General features: G+C 40.4%; 1 protein-coding gene across 1 annotated transcript; it reads right to left on the minus strand.

Annotated features, from left to right (window-relative positions):
- Nucleotides 1–6,251: 6,251 nt before the first annotated feature.
- Nucleotides 6,252–15,193, minus strand: TRHR (thyrotropin releasing hormone receptor). The gene is made up of 2 exons (XM_034070262.1): nucleotides 14,402–15,193; nucleotides 6,252–6,671 (listed from the first exon to the last, which is right to left on the minus strand). The coding sequence occupies exons 1-2, from the start codon at nucleotides 15,191–15,193 to the stop codon at nucleotides 6,252–6,254; spliced, it is 1,212 nt and encodes a 403-aa protein (XP_033926153.1).
- Between the last annotated feature and the right edge of the window lie 6,033 nt (nucleotides 15,194–21,226).

Genomic DNA, 21,226 nt, shown 5'->3' on the forward strand with positions numbered 1-21,226 from the left:
AAGTAGGGGAACCAACTAAGTTGATTCTGTGGCCCAAAGACCAAAGTGAATTCTGGTCTCTGCCCAAATTAATTTTTTTGTATGTGTCCTTTTAATTTTTTTTTTTAAATTTAGGTTTGGTTTTGTGGTTTCTTAATGCTGTCCAATGCAAAATGCATAAGTAATCCCTGTAGTAGATTCATGTGAATCCTCTCCTGTTTAAGCACTGCAACTGCTCTTCCTTCAGGAAACAAGCTTGTTTTTTTTGGAATGTTCATTCCTTCACAGATGACAAAAGATGTTGTTGCATTATCTGCCCATTGCCAGGAGCAGGAAGGCAAAAGGTATGTATTCAAGAGGTTGCTGAAAAATTAAAGTTTCAGTATGATTATCCTGTCAACATTTATTTCGAGTAGCAACAAAATTCTATCACAAATCTCCACAGTGGCATGCATCAAAGAGTTACAAAATGCTTCTTTTGAACAAAAATTGTTCTTCATTTTTAGAACTACATTTATGAGCAGTACATTTCTCTGAACAATTTCACGAACATATTAATAAACCAATTTATAAATCATGTGCAGTGACAAAATGAAGTCAGAAGTACTCTGGGTAGGACCAAAAGAAATTTTGTCTAAACCAGCTGCTCTTCAGTGAATTCAAATTTCCAGCATTCAGTTCCCATATTAAGGAATTCTGGAGTCCCAATCACTTTGAACCAATTTCATGCCTGTATTCCTGTATCACAGTAGTAATGAAAGAATCAGGGGAAAATAATCCTTATTGGAAAAGACAAAACAGCAAAGAAACAATTCTGAAGAAGAGATAAAGTACTGAAAGATCACTTTGAAATTTCACTGCAGTTTGTAACAGCTAAAGCTGTACAATGTAGAATTCAAACAATAGTGGAGAAATAAATAAGCATTTGCAGCATTGTTGAAAAAAAAATTTAACTTTGCACATTCTTGAAATAATTTTTTCCCATGGTAACAGTGATCAGATCTGTATTTTTTTTTTTAGAATAGCTTTTGAAAGAACAACCAAGAACTATTTGTCTACTTCCAAAGGCCAAGACATTGATCTGAGTGTTCACTGTGTACTGGAGGAGCAAAGGTGGCAGCTCCTGAAGCAGGATCAGCCCTTCAGTCTGTTGTATTGGATAACTCATTTTGAGGGAAGCTAGTGAGAGCTTTATCATTTGACTTGTGCCACTCACTTCTATGGGAGCATCATAAACATTTCATACTACATTGGAGTTGCTTTGGTATATCTTTAACTTTGCCCTCAAAGAAATCATGAACTACTTGAACCAAAGTGTGTTTTAAATACACTTCTAAATAACCTTTCTTATCTGTCTGCATGATTTACCAATGCTTAAAAGTTCCAGGATCTCAGTATTTCACACGGGAATCAGTGTAGCTCCAGAAACCACATGCTACACCAGCATCTCTTTTGTTACATGCTGGAGAATGTTGCGTATAAAAATGCAAAAAGAATGCAGTCTCTTACATCAAAGCCATTAAATGAGAACATACACACAGATTTCAGTATTGCTGCCTATCAGATAATTATTTCAACCTAAATGTTGCACAGGTGCTTATTATTCACAAAATAAGTATAGAGAGATAAATAGTTAGATTACTGCAGTCAGTAACTGACATCCAGTCACTTTCACTTCTAGCAAAAAAGTTTTATATTATTACTAATAAACTTAAAATCACACTCTGTTTTTTTTTAATAAATACATGCCCTGAAATCTAATCTACAACATCCAGGCACAAGAAAAAAGGTTGGTTGCTGTTACAAACAGAAGAGCAAGTGCAGAAATACATCTAAAATCACATTAACAAGATATCTAACAAAGTTTCATAGTGTTAGCTGCATGAATCCGTACAAAATTAGCATAGATTTCATGAATGTTAGCTATAAAGATATAGTCACAGCACATTTTTAATTAAAATCACACTCTAACTTGAATCTGCAATTTTAGATATTGCATTGGTGCACACCATTTTAATTTCAATAGTTTCTGTTAGAGCACATAAATATCACAATGAAATAATACCTTTCATTTTTATTCTAAGTGATGGTGCATGTGCAATCACCTACACAGCTTTTAGCCCTTGATGAAATCTTGTGAAGAGTATGGGCTTACATACCTCACATGAGCACAGGGGAAAAAAAAGAACTATGAAGACAGAGGCTGAGAAAGCAGAAAATTACTTTTTTTAAGCAAAAGGCAAGTAAAGGAGAGAATTTATGTCTGATAATGTCAGTCTATAATTTCAGTCTATATTCTGAAAAGGGCCAAGATAAAAGTGTAAATTCGTTTTGCTGTTATTACATGGATACTTAGTTCAGTTCTTCAGCCAGCCAATTGTGTTCTTGATAGTGCAGACAGGTTTCTGTGGCATGCATCATCTTTGCCTGCTGCTTGTCCTGGAGGTCTCCTCACACTTTTGAAGTAAGAAAAGGACCCAGTTGTGGCACCCCTTTAGAAAGTCTGGGAGGTAGGGCCTGGTCTGAAAGCACTGGATAGATGTTTAACTGACAACAACATTTGAAGAGTGAAAGGATTTCCCCATGCCTGTTCCACCAGCAGCCACGTCTGCATGCTCCTCCTCCAGTACCAACCCAGATATCCACTTTGATCAGCTGTGAGAGGTGCTGGGTTACTGTGCACAACGAATTTGCTCAGGCAGATAGAGGAACCTACTTTTACTTTGAATATGTCTCTTGGCTAAGTAGATGTGAATGCCTGTGTAAAATTTCCCAGATAATTTCATTTTACTGTGACAGTTGCTTTGGAGGAAACATTACACAGGTTGTGGTACCTCTCCTTGACTTCTCCTTACAATGGCAATCTAGCTTTAAGCAAGTGTGAGCAGTAAAATGCTGTAGAACTCTGCAATTTCACTTTAGGCTCTATTAAGGAAAGGTTTGTTCATACTGCAGTGGTATTGTATGTATGAGATAGAATTGCTATAAATTCTAACTCTAGAGCAACATCATACTCTTCTGACTCTTGAACACTGGTCAGCTTTGCCCACTTGGCTTCCATGTGGCTTACTCAGCCATGTTATTTTTATTCAAAAGCAGCACAGAGTCTGGAACCCCTTTGCAGATGTGTGCATGTTCAGATGCCATGGTGATGGAGCATTTGCGCAGAAACAAACTCTTCACTTCTTCCTTGCCATCCAGATGGCATTGAATAGGGGCTTTTGGATGCAGCAGTCAAGGATTCACATCAAAATCTAAATGTGAGTCCTATCAATATTTTCAGTTCTCCTTTATTTTGCAAACATGGACATGAAAGTGGTTTGAATTGGGGAAGCAGTTGTATATGCAAAGGAAAACTGGATGGGAAAGCCTTACAATGCTAGTGAGGCTACCCCTTACATCCACACCAGATAGTTTTTTTCTAACTGAACTGTTCAGGAGTTCACAGCTTTTTAAATGTCAGGTAAAAAAGCTGTGCAAAATGTTCATAGCAAACAAGAATATGCAGGCATCTTCCAGAGTTTCTGTTACTGGAATGAGTAAATGAAGTTCTAGCAAGACCATGAGCTGGTCTAAAGCAAAGCCAAAGTCATATGGTATGTTTTGACTGCACCTACAGTAGGGAGATTGTGGTCCCAGGCTGCCTGAGGGAAGAGCATTCCATCAGCTCTACTGGCAAGTGAGAAGCCATTGTGACTTCTCTTCTGATAACGCCTTTTATGTCATGAAGTATTTTAATTGGTAATTTTTGAGACAAAAAGTGAAAAAATGAATCATTTTTCACTGAATTTTCCTCTTTCCCCCAGACACTATCTGTACAAAATTTGTAAACCCCCTGTAGCAGTCTGATGCACAACTATTATTGAACCAAGATAATATTTACTAGTGAAAGTTTGTCCAATAATCTTTAGTACCTGTCAAGTTCCAACAGGCTTCTGTATTAGCCAAAATTTACATTAAATGTGGTACATATATAATAAAATAATAGAAAAATGAAATCACAGAATGGTTTGGGTTGGAAGGGCCCTTAAAAATCATCCAGTTCCAACCCCTCTGCTATGGGCAGGGACACCTTCCACTAGACCAGGTTGATCAAAGTCCCATCCAGCCTGGCCTTGAACACTGCCAGGGATGGTGCAGCCACAGCTCCTCTGGGAAACCTGTTCCAGTGTCTCACCACCCTCATAGCAAATAACTTCTTCCTAATGTCTAATCTAACTCTACCTTCTTTCAGTTTAAAAGTATTCCCCCTTGTCCTACCCTTACATGCCCTTGTAAGTAGTCCAGATTGCCAAAAAATAAAGATTTTTTTTAAAAACTTCTGTTTGAGTTTTTGTTTATTCCCTGCTGCAAATTGGTTCATTGAATGGTCTTTCTATTTCATGCAATTCAAAGTAAAAAAAAAAAAAAGACAAAAAAAGTGCTCTTTTCCATCAGATATCTACTCATTGAAGTGTGTTATGATGCTTGAAATTAGATTTGCACTGTTGTGGGATGGGGGAGTCAAACGCAGGTATCACTGCAGTTGGCAGGGGTTCTGGCTGTTGTGGGATGGGCACTGCTGGTTCTTCCTGATGCAGCCACACAGAAGGGAAGCTCTGCTCCTTGCCTCTCAGCCTCATGGGGAGCATCATCTGCTGCCCTGCTGTGCGTCTGAGGAGATGTCCTGGGCAGCCTTGCTCTTTCTGAGAATGCACACTGCTCTTTGGCTGATACATGAGACAAAGGACTTGGATATTCCACTGTAGTCAACTCATCTGCTTAAAACTGTGTTAAGTACTCTATTCATTTAGACTCAGTAGTATATTCTTTTTGCTCCCCAGGATGCAGCTTTTCCTTCTGGGACACAGACAGGTGTGTAGAGATATATGGTAACTCCTGCAATTGCGTGACCAGAAATGCCTTTATGTTTCATACAGGTTGGTGGGAACACAGCATCTAAAGGTTTTATTTGGCTTTTTTTTCTGAACAAGGTGGGCCTCAGGCCTGAAAATAAGGAGAGAAAAAGAAAACTGAGAAAAAAATATTTTTCATTTTCACATCATCTGCAAAAGGAAATGAAAAGCTAAGCCTTTCTGTGGATATTTTATATGGTAAGAACTAAGGTGTACAAGTTCACAAGCATTTAAGTAGTATTGTGTAAAAAGAGCATTATGAAAACAGTAACATGCATCATCATGTGTGCGGTTCTGATGTACTCAATACAAAAAGGACACGGAACTGTTGGAACAAGTCCAGAGGAGGGCCACGAGGATAATGAGGGGACTGGAGCACCTCCCATATGAAGACAGGCTGAGAAAGTTGGGGCTGTTCAGCCTGGAGAATAGAAGGCTTCGTGGAGACCTCATAGCAGCCTTCCACTATGTGAAGGGGGCCTATAAGGATGCTGGTGAGGGACTCTTCATTATGGACTGTAGTGACAGGACAAGGGGTAATGGGTTCAAACTTAGGGGAGGTTTAGACTGGATATAAGGAGGAAGTTCTTTACTGTGAGGGTGGTGAGGTACTGGAATGGGTTGGCCAGGGAGGTTGTGAATACTCCATCCCTGGCAGTGCTCAAGGCCAGGCTGGACAGAGCCTTGGTTGACATGCTTTAGTGTGAGGTGTCCCTGCTCATGGCAGGGAGGCTGGAACTAGATGATCTTTAGGTCCTTTCCAACCCTAACTATTCTATGATTCTATGATCACATAGAAGAGAGATGGGTTAGAGAGATATGCTGCACACAAGGGTGGAGCAGGTAGCATGGAGATGGATGTGACTATCAGCATTCTTAAGACCAGAGTGCTAGTCTGTAGGAGGTCTGTGTCTTCTCTTAGCACCAGCTGCATGGTGGCACTGGGCTACTTAACCCCAAGCAGGAGCCAGGGTGTGAGGCACAAGAAAACTCTCAGTTGCCTTCCTGTGGGCAGCCAGAGCACATGAGGAGGAATCACTGAGCTCAGACACCAATGCCCACCCTCCTGGCAGACATGTGCATGAGACACCATGCCCAAGCACTATGATACTCCACCACTACCCTCTGTTCATCAGGGAGTAAAGCTTAACCTGCATGCTTCTTGTCGTCCTTCCCCATACCCAGATCCTCCCAGTCATGTCATACTTGGCACAAGGCACTTTGAAAGCATCACTTTCTAGAGCTGGGCAGTTCTCCCTCCCTGCCATGCCCCGTTTGGTGGTGAATCATCTGTCATTGACAGTTTTCCCTGGTCCCAGCTGAGAGCTAGCCCAGCACAGCCCTGTGCACATGAACATGCTCTGGTTCATAAGAACTCTACACCAAAAAAAAAAATACATGAGCTGTTACCTCAGATGATAAACATGTGTCGCCAAGGGACAGTTTTGCAGAGGACAGATAGGTATTGGTGACAGTAATATCTTCTAGCTCAGTGCTGAAGTGATCAGACTCTTTGACGATGTTATAATTTAGGACCATGTTGTAATTGTCCGGTTTCTTTTCCCGTTTCTGCTGGTAGTTGCAGAGTTTCCTGAAGGCTGCCCTGAATTTCTGGGACATGAGGTTGTAAATTACGGGATTGATGGCACTATTTAAATAGATACAGATTCTGCAAAATAGCAGGAACCAGTTTTCTTGGAAGGGGCTGGAGAGAAAGGAATTGACCACAACTAGTGTGCGGTAGGGCATCCATAGAAATGCAAATAGGATCACAACCACAGCCAACATCTTGGTAACCTGGGGGAACACAGAGGAAGACAGAAGAGGGGTGGGTTAGAACTCATCTTAGAAGGAATATGTGCATTCCTACATCTCTAGGGCCAACGCAAAACTATAGACAGGCTCTCCAGCTGGGAATTCCTCATCAATGTTTGAAGAAAGGCTTTCTACAATGACAATGACAAAAACACCTCGTTCCAAATTCTTCCTAGTTTTAGTTAAATGACTCTTCCCAGGTGACATTCCAATAATCTAATTGTTGTAGACCTTGGACTTTGCAACTTCTCAAGCTGGAAGGAGGTATTAGTTCAAATGGAAAAAAAAGGGGTCTAAAGCCATTTGTTTCAACTACACTAGATCTCCTTCTCCAGACTATTATAGTCTGTAGGGTAACTGAGCCTGAAACCTGTTTAGATTATCTGCTTTAACAGCCACCCTAAAAATATTTCCAAAAGCCAAAAATAATGCAAATAAAAATTAGATATATTTCTCTTCCTCAAATCATCAATATTTAATTAGATCTTCATTATTTGATGTTTACTCTGAAATGTCATTTACAGTTTACAACACCAGGAAAAAAAATATCAATAATATTTGATCATTATGAGAACTTTGACTTATTGGGTGAATTTGGTTTGAATAAAGAAAAAAAAAACAGCCTTTGGGGATACCCAGGATAGCTGAAATGAAGTGAACAAGAGAAAAAGCCCCACTGTAAAAGAACTTTTTCTTTTATATATAGTTTAATTCTTAATTCTAGTATATATGGTATTTTCTAGTCTCTACATTAAAGGAAATCTGAAAGATATTAATAAACAAGGTAGAAAGTACAGTGAGATGTGACAGTGGGATAGTACAGTGGCACGGCCCCATCAGAGTCATGATATGACTTGGCTAACTCTGTGTGTATGAACTGGAAACCATTCGCATTGGTTTTGGTGAGCCACAATTGCTTCTTTTGACTGTGATGTGTTTTACTGTTTCTTCTTGACATAAAACTGTTGTTGCCCATTGACAGACTAAAGAACTTCTTTTTACCTTCACTTTAGTGCTTCTTACTGGGTATGTGAAGTTACACTTCAATGAAACAGCAACTCCTGTAACCACAGGATACATTCTGGTTGTATAGGTTATAACTTAATTGCTTGCAGAAAGGATAGATGTTGATAATCATGAGTTTCAATTGCTTGCAGGGGGACAGTCAGCTCCACTAAAATCACTCATAAATACATTCCAGGTAAACATGATTAAAAGGCTTTGAACAAATACATATTAATCCATATTTCAAGTGTACTTGGAATACTAGGAAGTGCTTGAGATTGAATGTCTTCCTGACTGCATACAACAGTTCTTCAAGCCCTGTCTTTTGGTTTCTTAGAACATTCTGAAAAACATTTAAAATGTTTTTGTCTAAACAGATTTCCAGTATTTTGAATGTGAACTAGTATTCTCTGTTTCCTTCCTGCTCCAAAACCTTTTCATTCTAGGGAAATACTCTTACAAGACATTTTCATCCATGGTACTAACAGGTCACTAATTGCTTCCTTCTCCTTTGGATACTGATCTTTCTTAGATTGATAGTTAAAGGTAATAGTCGTACTTACTAGGTTAATGTGCTACAGTCACTCTGGTATTTTAAAGGCATGTAATAGTATCGTTCTTATTATTGTTTCTTGTTCTTGGCAGTGTTCATTGCAATGCAGAGATACTGCAATTGCCAGTCCATGATTTTGCAATCCAAATTTTTGTACAATAAGGAAGATTAAATAAATAAAAGGTTATGGTCTATATATATCACTGCAAGTGAAACCAAGTGATATGATTGAGTATTCCATGTAAGCCATACAAAACTTATGTTGCATTGCAAGCTGGAATCTGTGCTTGCTCTACTGTGAGAGAACAGAGGGGTTTCTATGAGGGGCCGGTAATCACGTACTGCATCAGCATCTAAGAGAAGACTTTCTATAGAGGGTAACCTACCTGTTTTAACCTTAGGTCTCAGATATTTTGATTGGACTAAGCAACTAACTTTGTGAGATATACATAGTATAATCCTCCCTCTCTACTCAGCCCTAGTGAGGCCTAACCTGGACTTGGGTCCAGTTCTGGGTTCCCCAGTGCAAGAGAGACATGGAGCTTCTGAAGCAGCTCCATTCAAGGGCTATTAGAATGATTAAGGGTCTAGAGCATCTCTCATATGAGGAAAGGTTGAGGAAGCTGGACCTGTTTAGCCTAGGCTCAGGGAGGATCTGATCAATGTGTTATAATTATCTGAAGGGAGGGTGTTAAGAGGATAGGCTAGATTCTTCTTGGTGGTGCCAGGACAAGAGGCAATGTGCGTAAACTAAAACACAAGAAGTTCCACCTGAACATGAGGAAGAACTTCTTTACTGTGAGGGTGACTGAGCATTGAAATAGGATCCCAAAGAGGTTGTGGAGTTTCCTTCACTGGAGATAAAGAGCTATTTGTAAGTTGAAGCTATAATGTACGTGAATATAAGTTAAATATGAACTGCTTCTTGATAGAGGCAATGAACTGATTACATAGAATTTGGTTGTCTGCAATTTTTGGTAATAGATAATCTATCCAAACCTTTGACACAGGCACTTGTGGTTTTTTTTCAGATTGAATTTATGAACACACATTACTATTTATGTGCCATAAAAGCCGGTAACTGCAGTTAATGTTTGCTCAATTGCTATTCATTTTGATTAGGATACAGTCAGCTAATGTGTTTTCAGGAAACAACAATATGGATGACTTGCAATACCAATAAGAGGCCATTTTGGAATAGCAAAGACACAAATTAGTAGGCTAATGTAATTATATGCATGCCTGAAAAATAAAGTATCCAATTGTTGCATCTGCCTTTGCAACCGCAATGGAAAAACTAAACTGGAAGAAGAACAGTTACCTAGTAGACTAGCAAGCCAGACGTCTTCAGTCTACCACTTTCACCACTGAAAGTGATACTACCAGTAGGGTTGGATTGGACTGCATGATCTGCAGAGGTGCCTGCCAGCCCCACTGATTCTGTAAAATCATAACAAAGTGTTGGAGGGAAATTTCACTAATGTAAGGTCCTGAGCAATCTGGGATGAAGTCCTTTCTTAGCTCAAGATCCTTTGGGTCATATTCAGTATTTCTTGCAACTACATGCAGGTTTTACCCTAGTCCCATGACAACAATTAGTTTCCCAGTGCTTTTGAGGTCCAGGATTCCTTACATGTTCGAATTATGTTTTTAGTTGGACTGCTTCAAATTCAGTCTGTATTTTCTGGTGAGTGATTAGAAATCAACTTCAATGCACCTCCTTGGGATCTGTGATCATCTGTACAAATGATCACCTAGTTGTTAAATAAATCTTAGCATTTAATTTGCACTGGAGTTCTTTCTATGTCTCTGAATCACATAAATGGGACTTTGAACTGTCTGGCCTTAAAACAGGCTCTTTGTCATGATGTCATCTAATCTTATTGATCTTTCCTCCTTTAAGCTTTGAAGTTTCAGGTACTGTGACCTGGGTTCAACTGAAGGGTGCTGGAAAACTGTACTTTCTCAACTTGCCTCCTGCTCAACTTGAGGAAATGTGTACACCAGAACTATATAATTCTGTTTTCTCAGTGCTATATATGAACTTCAGTCCAGCAAGATTATTTTCTATACAAAGTACAGATGAAAGCCCATCCAATGCAGTCATCACCAGCTCCATCAGACCTAATAGATGTTTATGATTTTCCTTTAGTCACAATCTAAACACAAGCTTGAAGGTTTAACTGCATGTTTCAATACTACAAAGAACTGTAATACTGTTAGATTTCTCGGGGCCTAATTGCATGGAGTCTTGAGCACAAACCAGTGCCTCTGAAGATGGAGCATACCAGTATCTTGCTTTGTTCTGGCAGAGATCTTCCCTCAGGACAAAGTCAGGTGTGACCTACTGACTTGTAGTGGCTGATCAAAAGCTCTGCAAAGGAAATAAATTACTCTTAGGTTTTCCATAAAAACTGGATTTAGTTTCTGACAAAGAAGAGGCAGAATGAACTGGTTTCTGTGCCTTCTGGGACACCAGGAGCCTGATGGAAATTATAAAGTGAATTGGAAATGTACTCTCGTGTATAAAGGAGTGCCTGGCTGTCAATAAAACTAGTTTGTTTGGGGGTTTTTAGTAAGCCCAAACTTTTAATACATCTATCACACCCTGCTATCCAGTACAGCTCTGTAAAACAGAAAATATTGCAAGAGCTACATTGATTTAGCTCTTCAGAGGTCGATGTAAGAATGCAGTTTGGCACATCCTATGGGTATCTGTTGGTGCTTCTTTCCTTGGTAGAGCTGTAGTTTGCAGTGTAAACAAATATCTTACAATTTCAGTAGCAGTCCAATGTCAGCAGTAACTGATGTCCAGTGAAGCAAAAATGTGTTGGATATGGAAATATCTTATGAGAAAATAAAGCTTTCTTTGTGCCTTTCCCTCTCTTTCAACATTTTTTTAAAAAAGGGACTGATTTTTATATGTGGGTTGTTTGGGGTTTTTAGGTTTTGGTGGGTTTTTTTGTTTGTTTGGTTGGTTGGCTGGCTTTTTAATTTGCTTTTGTACTCTTTTCTTAGCTTGTCTTCCCTGTTCCATTTTGTTTTGCAGTGCTTTGAATAAAAACTTTAGGGCCTGAAGAGTACTTTGAAGGCTTTGTCCATTGGTGGCTCTTGATATGGGGGCATTGATTTTTTAGTAAACAGATTTTGCTCCTATTAGCTTCCCAAACACTGTAATGCAACAAATATTTCCTGGATCTAGTTCAGTGACATTTAAATCCTGTGGGTGGAAGGGTGCAGGCAGGGAATGGAATAAGTAAGTAGAGGACCACTTTCTACCTGGAAGAGCTGATTTCTGTTCATTGGAGATATGCTATAGCTTCATTCAGAACTCGTGCCTAGGCATCTCACATAAAAAAATACGCTAAAATAGGCTTGACTCACCATTATAAAATATATCCCAAGACTTCTTTCTAAATCATAGAATGCTCTAAATTGCCATTCTGTTTTGAAAACAAAAGTCCTCTGAGCACCTGAAGACTCTATTTTTGCCTTTCAGTGCTGGTGTTATGTCTGTTTACATCAGAGACTGAAAATACCTGTTTTAATGAAGCAGAACATGGTTCATCTATTCTCCTTCAGCAATAGCCACCTCCCCCTCTGTTTATCTCACCGCTGAGCTTCCCACCCCCTCACACCCCTCCCAGATTAGGTAGATGTCCTCCATAGTTGTAAGGAAATGGTTATTTTATTCCATATTTGCTTCCTCCGTGAGCAGAGAGCTATTCTACATGGAGAAATCAATTCACATACTGCCATGTTGGATTAATCCTCTTCAGAAGTGGTTATGAAATTCCCTAAGTTTAAACCTTCATGAAAGTTGAGGAAACCTATCTAACTTACTGTTGTGTTCTGGTGTATTATATAAATGTTGAGTTCTTAGTAGGTTAAGTATAATAATAATTAAACATAATCACTCAGTGTGACTGTATTGAATTTCCATGTCTGAGCTGGGAAGTTGCAGGTGTGGCCTCTCTGAGTAGGCTCCATCCATTTCCAGCAAACCCACCACAGGACACAGCTGAGCCCATTAGCCAAGCTGGTGGTGCCTCTGTGAAAACATATTTAAGAAAAGGCAAAAATGCTGCAGAGGGAGAGAAGAAGAGAACAAAAGAATGAGAAACTGGAGAGGGAGAACCGAAGTCAGAGAGGAGGCCCTCCTTGGCAAAGCTGGCACCACCTGAAGGGATTGCAGCCCATGGAGTACCCACACAGGGAAAGAGTGAGAAGGAAAGAGTGACAGAGACAAGTCTCTGCAAGCTGACCACAACACTCTCTGGCCACATGCTGCCAGTTGCCTCATGACAGCAACTGAGTATAACTCGTGCCTATAGGAAGGGGCAATAAATTGGCAATAAATTAAATTTACCCAAGTTGAGTCTGCATTGCTCATGACAACTACTGATAACTGATCTTCCTCTCCTTATCTTGACCCATGAGCTTTCTTGCTCCTTCCCATTTTCATGGGGTTGAAGAATGAGCACGTGGCTAGGTGGGTGTTTGGATGCTAGCCAGAGCCATCCCACCACAGGAACATGCACAGATTTCATTCTGTAGCATGTTCTTGGGTAAATATGAGAACTGCCACAGAAATAGGAAGAGTACACCACATTTTCAGCCACTTTTTCTACAGATCACATGCTGGACATCGTATGCAATGCCACCATTGTAGTGCAAGCACAGTTCAAAGAAGGCAATTGCATCCTCAATTGTTCACAATTGCAACCTACATTGCAATGTATCACATTGCAATCCTCACATTTAGGTTTCATAATATAACAGTATCCACATTCAGCAATGCTCAATGTGAAAGGTCTTTTTTTCAAGTGCATGTAATCAAGCATGTATACTAAAGTGATATTGAGGACTTGAAAAGCAGATTATCTTGTTCTACTAATTAATGGACAAAGAAAAACAAGATTAAACACATCTACTCTGGCTAACAGCTATAATTGGAGACACATAGTTAAATATAACCTAGCCCACATGTTTCAGTTATGCATTTCAAAGCATAGTTGTTGTGCTTTGGGAGGGCTCCATGCTCTAGCAGGCAGCTCAGTTAACTTTTGAGGTCAGTGCCATCTCTGTAACAAGGGAAAATGGTCCCTCTCATTAAACCGTAGCAATGTATATATAATAATAAGGAGTATAAAGTTCAACCTGTCACCTAAGGAGGGCACTCAGCTGGTTTGAAAGGGTGCACAGCTCAGCCTTGCTTCCCAAGGGAACTGCACAGTGCAAGAAGGTAGAAGTTTCCCACCTGGCAAATGGACTGTGGAGGGCTGTGAACCAAACCACTCACATCAAGCTGCCTGACCCACTGGAGCCTGCTCCCGAGATCCTGCTGGGAAGCGATGTGTCCTGCATTTCTCAGCACTGCACCCAGCAGTGCTACCTGCTGCCTACTGTGTGACTCTGAGGCAGTCTGATTTATTGCAGATAGACGTAAATTAGCCTACTAACTATAGGCTACTTGTTTAATTACTCATTGCAGCATGCATATTTAACAATATTAAAAGAAGCTAGTCAAACCTATGCTTCAGGTTTGAGGCATCAATACAGAAAGTTATTTTATGAGACACAAAATAACAAAGATATTTAGCATTTAGAAAGCAGTTTTATATACAGACTTGCTGAAGTAGACATTCCCCAGCAGAGTTACAGACAGGAAAAGTAACCACTTGACTGTGTTTGCAGAGTGATGCAGTGCCTGAGCTGGGAAAATCCCCCCAGTCTCCTAAACTCCAGGATTAGTTCTTTGCCTCCAGATCTCAAAACTAAATTGAGTTACTCTGTACATTTGTCAGGATTACTAACAGGCTTAATATAAAGAAACTATTGTTAAAAATACTTCATTCTTTATTGATACTTCCTAATTGATTTTTGATATAGGAAATAACATAGTATTTGTTTTTCAGTTCTTGCAGTAGGTAATAATGAATAGGCAGGAAACATACATATTTTATGTATGTATATATGTATCGCAGAATTTCATCTTGACTATTTAGGAAAAAAGAAGAAAAAAAAAAATATATATATATATATATATATGTACATATATATGTAATGCACCCCCTTCCACAGATTTAAACTGGTGATCTCTGAAACAAAGGGATTTAAGTCTTGGAAACCCATTTAAAACTGCTGTTCCTACCTGCCTTCGAGAAGCAACAGTGCTATTGAAATTCCTGTTAGTCATCTTGGAATTCACAGGCTTGCTTTGGTGAGCAACGTCATTCCTCCATGTCTTAGAGTTCTCTTTTGGGTCCGAAGGGATGGGGTTCAGGAACAGTATTCTAGCAATCAGGCCATAGAGGACAGTAGCCAATACCATTGGCAAAACATAAAATATGCCAAAGTCCATCATGTAGATAGGAGAATAATAGCTCCTAGACACTTTATAGCCGCAGGACACAACAGTAATGTCTTTGTAGACTACTGTATTAAGGTCTAGCAAGAAAAACCAGAGCATACAATATACGGAGGTGAAAGCCCAGACAAAAATAATGATCTTTTTGGCTCTTGAAAAAGTACATAGGAACTGAGCTTTGATTGGGTGGCAGATGGCTATGTATCTCTCAATGGTGAAGGCAGTGATGGAAAAAGAAGAAGCATTGATCCCTAGGTACTGGAGGTAAGTGATGCAGAGACACCCCACATAGCCATACACCCAAGATCTATACAGGCTTTCTGTGATATTGGGCAGTCCTGCAGCCACAAGCACCATGAGATCTGCCACAGCCAGACTCACCAGGTAGCAGTTAGTGGGAGTTCTCATGTGTTTGGTTCTGAGGACCACCAGAACCACCATGATGTTGCCCACGATGCCCAGTCCGCAGATAAGGAGGACCAAGAGGATGGTAACCACTTGGTATTCAGCTGTAACGATCTCCTGGCTTGATGGCAGCCCAGTTTGGTTCTGCTCATCCCCTGTGCCATTCTCCATCTTCACCAGCCCACTGCTGCTTCTGCCCAGCATTGGTCTCAGCACATGTTCTCCATGGTCCCCTGCGAAAGGGTGTGTAGAGCAGAGCGTGAGTGAGCCATAGCCCCAGAGCACATTCTTCATGTGGTCACAGTCCCATTCCTGCACTGTTCTTCACTCCCCGAAAGCACCTGAGCTTTCAGTCTTTGCAAATTCAATTGCCAGACAAGTTAATCCCTTTGAGACTCCAGCTCATTTGCACAGGTTAAAAAAGCTGTTTTATCATTGCTGGCTTGAGGTGTTCATGACAGCACAGGGACGGTTTCCCCCCTGCAGAGGGGGAGGTGGCCGCAGCAGGGGGAGCAGAGCCCTCCTGCACTGCCAGCTAGCTAAAGAGCTGCACGGGACTGAGCTGATCCAGCCCAGGCAGACTTCAGCATCACTGTTTTCCAGGAGGAGTCAGAGCATACCGAGGGCGGAGACAGCAGCGGGAGGTGAAAGGAGGGTGATTTGTAAAGCCCCACAGGTTTTCTACTTCACACTGCTTTCCCTCTCTGTCTCATACAGCTATCTTGTGTATTGATCACATTGATCCACCCACGGACAAAGGGGAGATTGACTGGCAGCAAAAATACATCATTTTCTAAAATTCTAACTTCCCCTGTGGCCGTGTCCTTCTGAAAGTGGTGGCAATTTACACTTGCCTCCTGCTTTTCAGGGAGCTGTAAGAGTCCCTTCAAAGCTTACAGGAAGAAACATACCTCAGCCTTCAAAAACAGCAGGAAAAATTGTGTTTTTTTACAGACCATTCTCTTCAAAACCTTTATTGCTATTGCTGTCATCACTCCTGAGCCCTTTCAGCTCCTTTCTGAACTGTAGCACAGCAACAATGAAACTATCAGAGCACAAATTGCTGCTCAATGAAATCAGTAACACTCGCATGTACACACACACACAAGCACACACTCAGAGCATTACTAATCCACCACCATTTCCTCAATGAAGACTCTTCTCCATTTGAACAAACTCCTCCTTGTTCAGTCAGGTTGTGTAAAATCACAGATCAGAGACTGGTAGAAATAACTGCTTTGAGATATGTGGATGAAAGCACTACAGTTGTGGTTGCAGTATTCATTAGCCTGGCTGCAGCTGGAGGTGGATGCAGAGGTTTCCTGTATCACTCACTGGCAGCCTCCGTGCCTCAGTGGGAGAAACAACAGCAAGTCCTTCTGCAGGACTTTTTGAAAGAGCCCTTGTAAACCCTGACCACAGCCTTTCAACCCACTTATTCTCCTTATACTATTGTGTTAAAAAGTTGAAGGTGAAATCTGCCTTAAGATCCCCCTTTTTTCCTCATTTAGGGAAATGGTTTTGCTCTTTGTTCAGGAAGGGTTAAAAAAAAAATACAAGTGAGGAAAGGCAACTTGGATTTCAAAACAGCTTTTAGTGTTGAGAGAGAAGGATTGGCATAGGCACCTGGTGTAATGTTTACAAAACTAGGAGTTTAAATAGATTGAAACTACAGGTGGTGACAAAATAAGAATACCACCTGAATCAGAGCTGGACGTTAGATTCAAACAACCACAGAGGTTTGAAGAAACTTGGTTCAGTTTTCCTGTCAGTTTTTACATTTGTCTGTTCACACTTCAGTTGTGATCAGATGTTTTTCATCTATAGACCCCAAACTACATAATTAAGTAAAGCAAATGTAATTGTTCTATATAACAGATGAAGAAAAAATGGTGAAATGAATCAGATTTGTTGCCAGTGGCCTAGCAGTGGCCTGTGAGAAAGTTCAGGTTACTGGCAAAAGAAGTTACTAAGCCACTGTCCATCATATTTGAAAAATCATGGCAGTCAGGTGAAGATCCCGACGACTGGAAAAAGGGAAATATAACCCCCATTTACAAGATGGGGAAAATGGATGACACAGGGAATTACAGACCAGTCAGTCTCACCTCTGTGCCTGGCAAAATCTTGGAGCAGGTTCTCTTGGACGGCATGCTAGGGCACATGAAAAACAGCAAGGTGCTTGGTGACAGCCAGCATGGCTTCACTAAGGGGAAATCCTGCCTGACCAATTTGGTGGCCTTCTATGACAGGGCTACAGAACTGATGGACAGGGGTAGAGCAGCTGACGTCATCTACCTGGACTTGTGCAAAGCGTTCGACACTGTCCCACACGACATCCTTACCTCTAACTTGGAGAGACATCAGTTTAATAGGTGGAGCACTCGGTGGATAAAGAACTGGCTGCATGGCCACACACAAAGAGTTATGGTCAACGGTTCAATGTCCAGCTGGAGACCAGTAACGAGTGGTGTCCCTCAGGGATCAGTGTTGGGACCGGTCTTGTTCAACATGTTTGTTGTTGACATGGACAGTGGCATTGAGTGCACCCTCAGCAAGTTTGCCGATGACACCAAGCTGTGTGGTTCTGTTAATACGCTGGAGGGAATGAATGCCATCCAGAGGGACCTTGACACGCTTGTGAGGTGGGCTGATGCCAACCTGATGAAGTTTAACCATGCCAAGTGCAAGGTCCTACACCTGGGTGGGAGCAATCCCAGGCACAGCTACAGGTTGGGCAAAAAGGAAATTCATGGTAGTCCTGTGGAGAAGGACTTGGGGGTGTTGGTTGATGTGAAAATGAACATGAGCTGGCAGTGTGCTTGTAGTGCTGGAAGAAATGGCTGAGGACATGGGATGCAGAAAATCTGGAGATTATTTAAAAGCCCGCATGACTTTGAAGTGAATATGGCAAGTCTGGAAGGTGTGTAAGAAATGTATTATCTGATGGTTGCCTCATTCCCCTGCATCTGCTGCTGGTCTGTGTCAGAGATAGGACAGACCATCCTGTCTCAGCCAGTAGTTAACTTTTCATGACTTTTTGCCAAATGCTGCATTCTGGTAAAGAAAAGACTGTATGGCTATAGGGAAACATATGTACATGAGGCATTCAGAGGATTTTGACAGCACTGATTAACATCCCCTGTGGAGCGCTTCCCTTTTCTTTCCATACAGTAATTCCCCAACCTATAATGTTTATGTAAAATTGCGATAATTGCAGAAGAGATTTCAAGACTGTAAGTGTATGTTCTCTGTAATTAAAGCATCTGGTGTCTTGGATTTGTCTCAAGCATCACATAATGCACATTGCCTGGTACATTCAAATTAACCTTTTAACATGATCATCAGAAGTGATCAGATACTGAATTTAGGAATCAGTAAAAGACCAACTTTTTCTCCCAGTTAGTGTTGTGTTAATGCAACCATCAAAATATACTGGCTGGTTTCACAACAGCTCAGCATTAATACATGCAAGCCCAGCAGCTGTGCCAGAGAGATTTTGACAGCAGATGGACCAGAGATCAGTGTGAAACTTTTACTGCGTATCTGTTATTCCAGTTTACACACATACCTGTTGGTCCAAGCATCAGTTGACATTACATGTACAAATGAGGACAGATGCAGTCAGCAGTCAACAGCAGCAGGTAGAAAAACAAGATCCTGAAATGTGCTGGCTTTTGCTAATACATTTCTGTTGGTACAACCCTTTGGGTAGGAGAGAGGAGGAAACATCATGTTGATACACCCTGTGCTATACACTGATTAGCCAATGATATTCTTGTACAATTTTTCCCCCATTTTTCTCAATTAAAATGTATCTCTGCTCACTTGAGGCACAACAAACTCATAGCAATCTGTCTCATAACGTTAAGCACACTGAGAACAATGAATCAGTATAAACACTTTACCCCTCTAGTTATAAATTATTCTTGATTCTGTTTCTCCAGCTCAGCTCTCTTCCCCAAATGGCCTTTTCAGTTGCAGAAATAGCAATTTCATACTCTATTACCTGCCTGTACTTTGGCTTCATAAATATCATAACTAACTTGTATTCTCTACTCTGTGCCCACCTCTGATGGAACGCTGAGCACTTACTGCTGTACAAATGTCTCTAAGGCTGCAGTTTGTAGAGAACAAAAGTCACTATCACTGACGTAACTTCAGTACCAAGGCTGGCTTGTTCGTAACTAGCTACTAGCATGATATGGATTTACACTCAACATGGTTAAATATTGAAGTTACTGTGAATTACTAGAATTTATTGCCCTACATTTGCCACACCACATAGCTGTGGTTTTGTGGCAGCATGGTGAGCCCGTGGCAGTGTTTGGTTTGTGCGACAAACCTGCATCTAGAAAAACCTTCTATGAGTTAAGATTGTGAGGGACCTAACACCTTTTCGGTGAGATAAACCTCATTACCCAAGGCAGTGATCCTCCTTTCTAACTCATTTTTTAACTGCCTGTCACTGGAGAGCACCTCCACTGAAATACTACTGAAAACCTGGATTTAGGATGACTTGGGCTTTCTACATGTATCTGACAAATTCTATTTGATTTAGGGGCTTTTAATCTCTATGAGAGAGCAAATCCTGTTTCAAAGGTGAAGTTTTGTATTGTCTTCATTTTCTTTTCACCTTCATGTTAGAGTGGTGTTGGATTAAAGCAAATGATAATCAATTTTTAACGTAATTGTTCAGAAAAAACAGTTGTCACAAAAAGTATGAAAACTGTATTTAAGCAATCAGTTGGCTCACATGGGAAATTTGGTTTATCTCTTGCCTGTCACCAAGGTCAATGTATACTGTGGTTTGTTGAGACACCCAAAGGAGACCAGAAGGACTTTAAGAAGTTTAATCTTTTCTTCACTAATTTCCACCAACTCAGGTGGAGATACAAGAGCCTGATGAAGCAAGGAACTTTTCCAGAACAAATATAGAAACATAACCCCCGCAAAAATGGGTGAGGAAGACTGCTTTGATGAGCTGGAAAGCATCCAAAAAGAGAAGGTTGGTCAGCTCTCTGACAAGGGTTGTGGGGCTTCTACTGAGCTCTGCTCTGCCATTGCACGATGGGATGCACATATACATTTCACTGACACAGATATAAACCAAAGCAGGTGTAGAAAAGTAGCAAAGAGCCACGGTATGGCAAATTCACCACCATCTTAAGGGATTAGTGTTTTCCAGATGTTCCTGTGAAGCTCTATGCTCAGTTATGTTGAGTGCAAGATACAAATGAATTTTATGATCACAAATAATTGATTTTTTGTAGATCACATTTGTTATCCTGCTTTTTCCAGCCCAAGTCTTTTGTCTGAGTATAGTCATTAAAAGACTTGCTATCTAAGAAAGCAGTCAATAAAACAATCAATCAAAAGTATTTTTGCCAGTTTCTTGAGTATTGGTCACTCAGCTCTAGGGCAAAATCTAAAGGAGAGATCATCCATCAGTCAGTTTTAATAGGGCTATGCTCATTTGAACAGTCTAAGATTTAAACCTGCCTGTCTATCTCTTTTATAAAGTGTTTCTTATCTGCAAAGAAAAAAAGACATTAGGTATCAAAATGATATTGTGATTCCCAATAACGAGTGCATTAGAAACATAAAAAGACCTGGCATTTTTACAACAGTGAAAAGGAATAAAAAAGAATATCTGCCCTGGGACATCAGTAGTATAAAGGACAATACCTTAAAATATAAGACAAAATCTTTCCATTTAATATTTTTAATATACCGTGTACTTTATAGTTCAATTTTTTTTTACTGGGAAAAAAAGTTAAAGCTGATTGATAGCATTTCTGTAAGTGTGTTCAGTTGTGTTTGACATACAAATATTGCTGCAAGCTCCAATGGTCATTTACGACTATTTAGATTAAAGAGGATACCTCAAATTTCACCAATATACTCACGTTGGCCAAGTGTGTTTAAAAGAGGGATTTAGCTATGTAGGGTCAGTTATACCTGATCAAGTAAATGTTTCAAGTCATTATGGCAAGTGTTGAAGGGAAAAGGATGAGTCAATTTAACAAAATTATACTTGAACACAGAAAGCAGCTAGGCAACTGGGTTAGTATTATCCAAAGTTAGTTCAGGTGAAGCACACTCCATCAGCTGCCCAAGGAAGGAGGAAGAACAGCAGGTTGGTTTGAAGCTTAATGGGGCCAAATCTCTAACTGATGTAAAGCTTGGTAAATTTTTCCTAAT

This window comes from Melopsittacus undulatus, chromosome 1 (genome assembly GCF_012275295.1).
Source record: "Melopsittacus undulatus isolate bMelUnd1 chromosome 1, bMelUnd1.mat.Z, whole genome shotgun sequence".
Classification (NCBI taxonomy): Eukaryota; Metazoa; Chordata; class Aves; order Psittaciformes; family Psittaculidae; genus Melopsittacus; species Melopsittacus undulatus.

Bases quoted from the DNA above. Each gene is read 5' to 3' on its own strand.
- TRHR (XM_034070262.1), bottom strand. From the start codon at position 15,193: ATGGAGAATGGCACAGGGGATGAGCAGAACCAAACTGGGCTGCCATCA. The intron at 6,672-14,401 runs GTAGGAACAGCA...GTGTTCCCCCAG, and splicing joins CTGTTGCTTCTCGAAGGCAG to GTTACCAAGATGTTGGCTGT.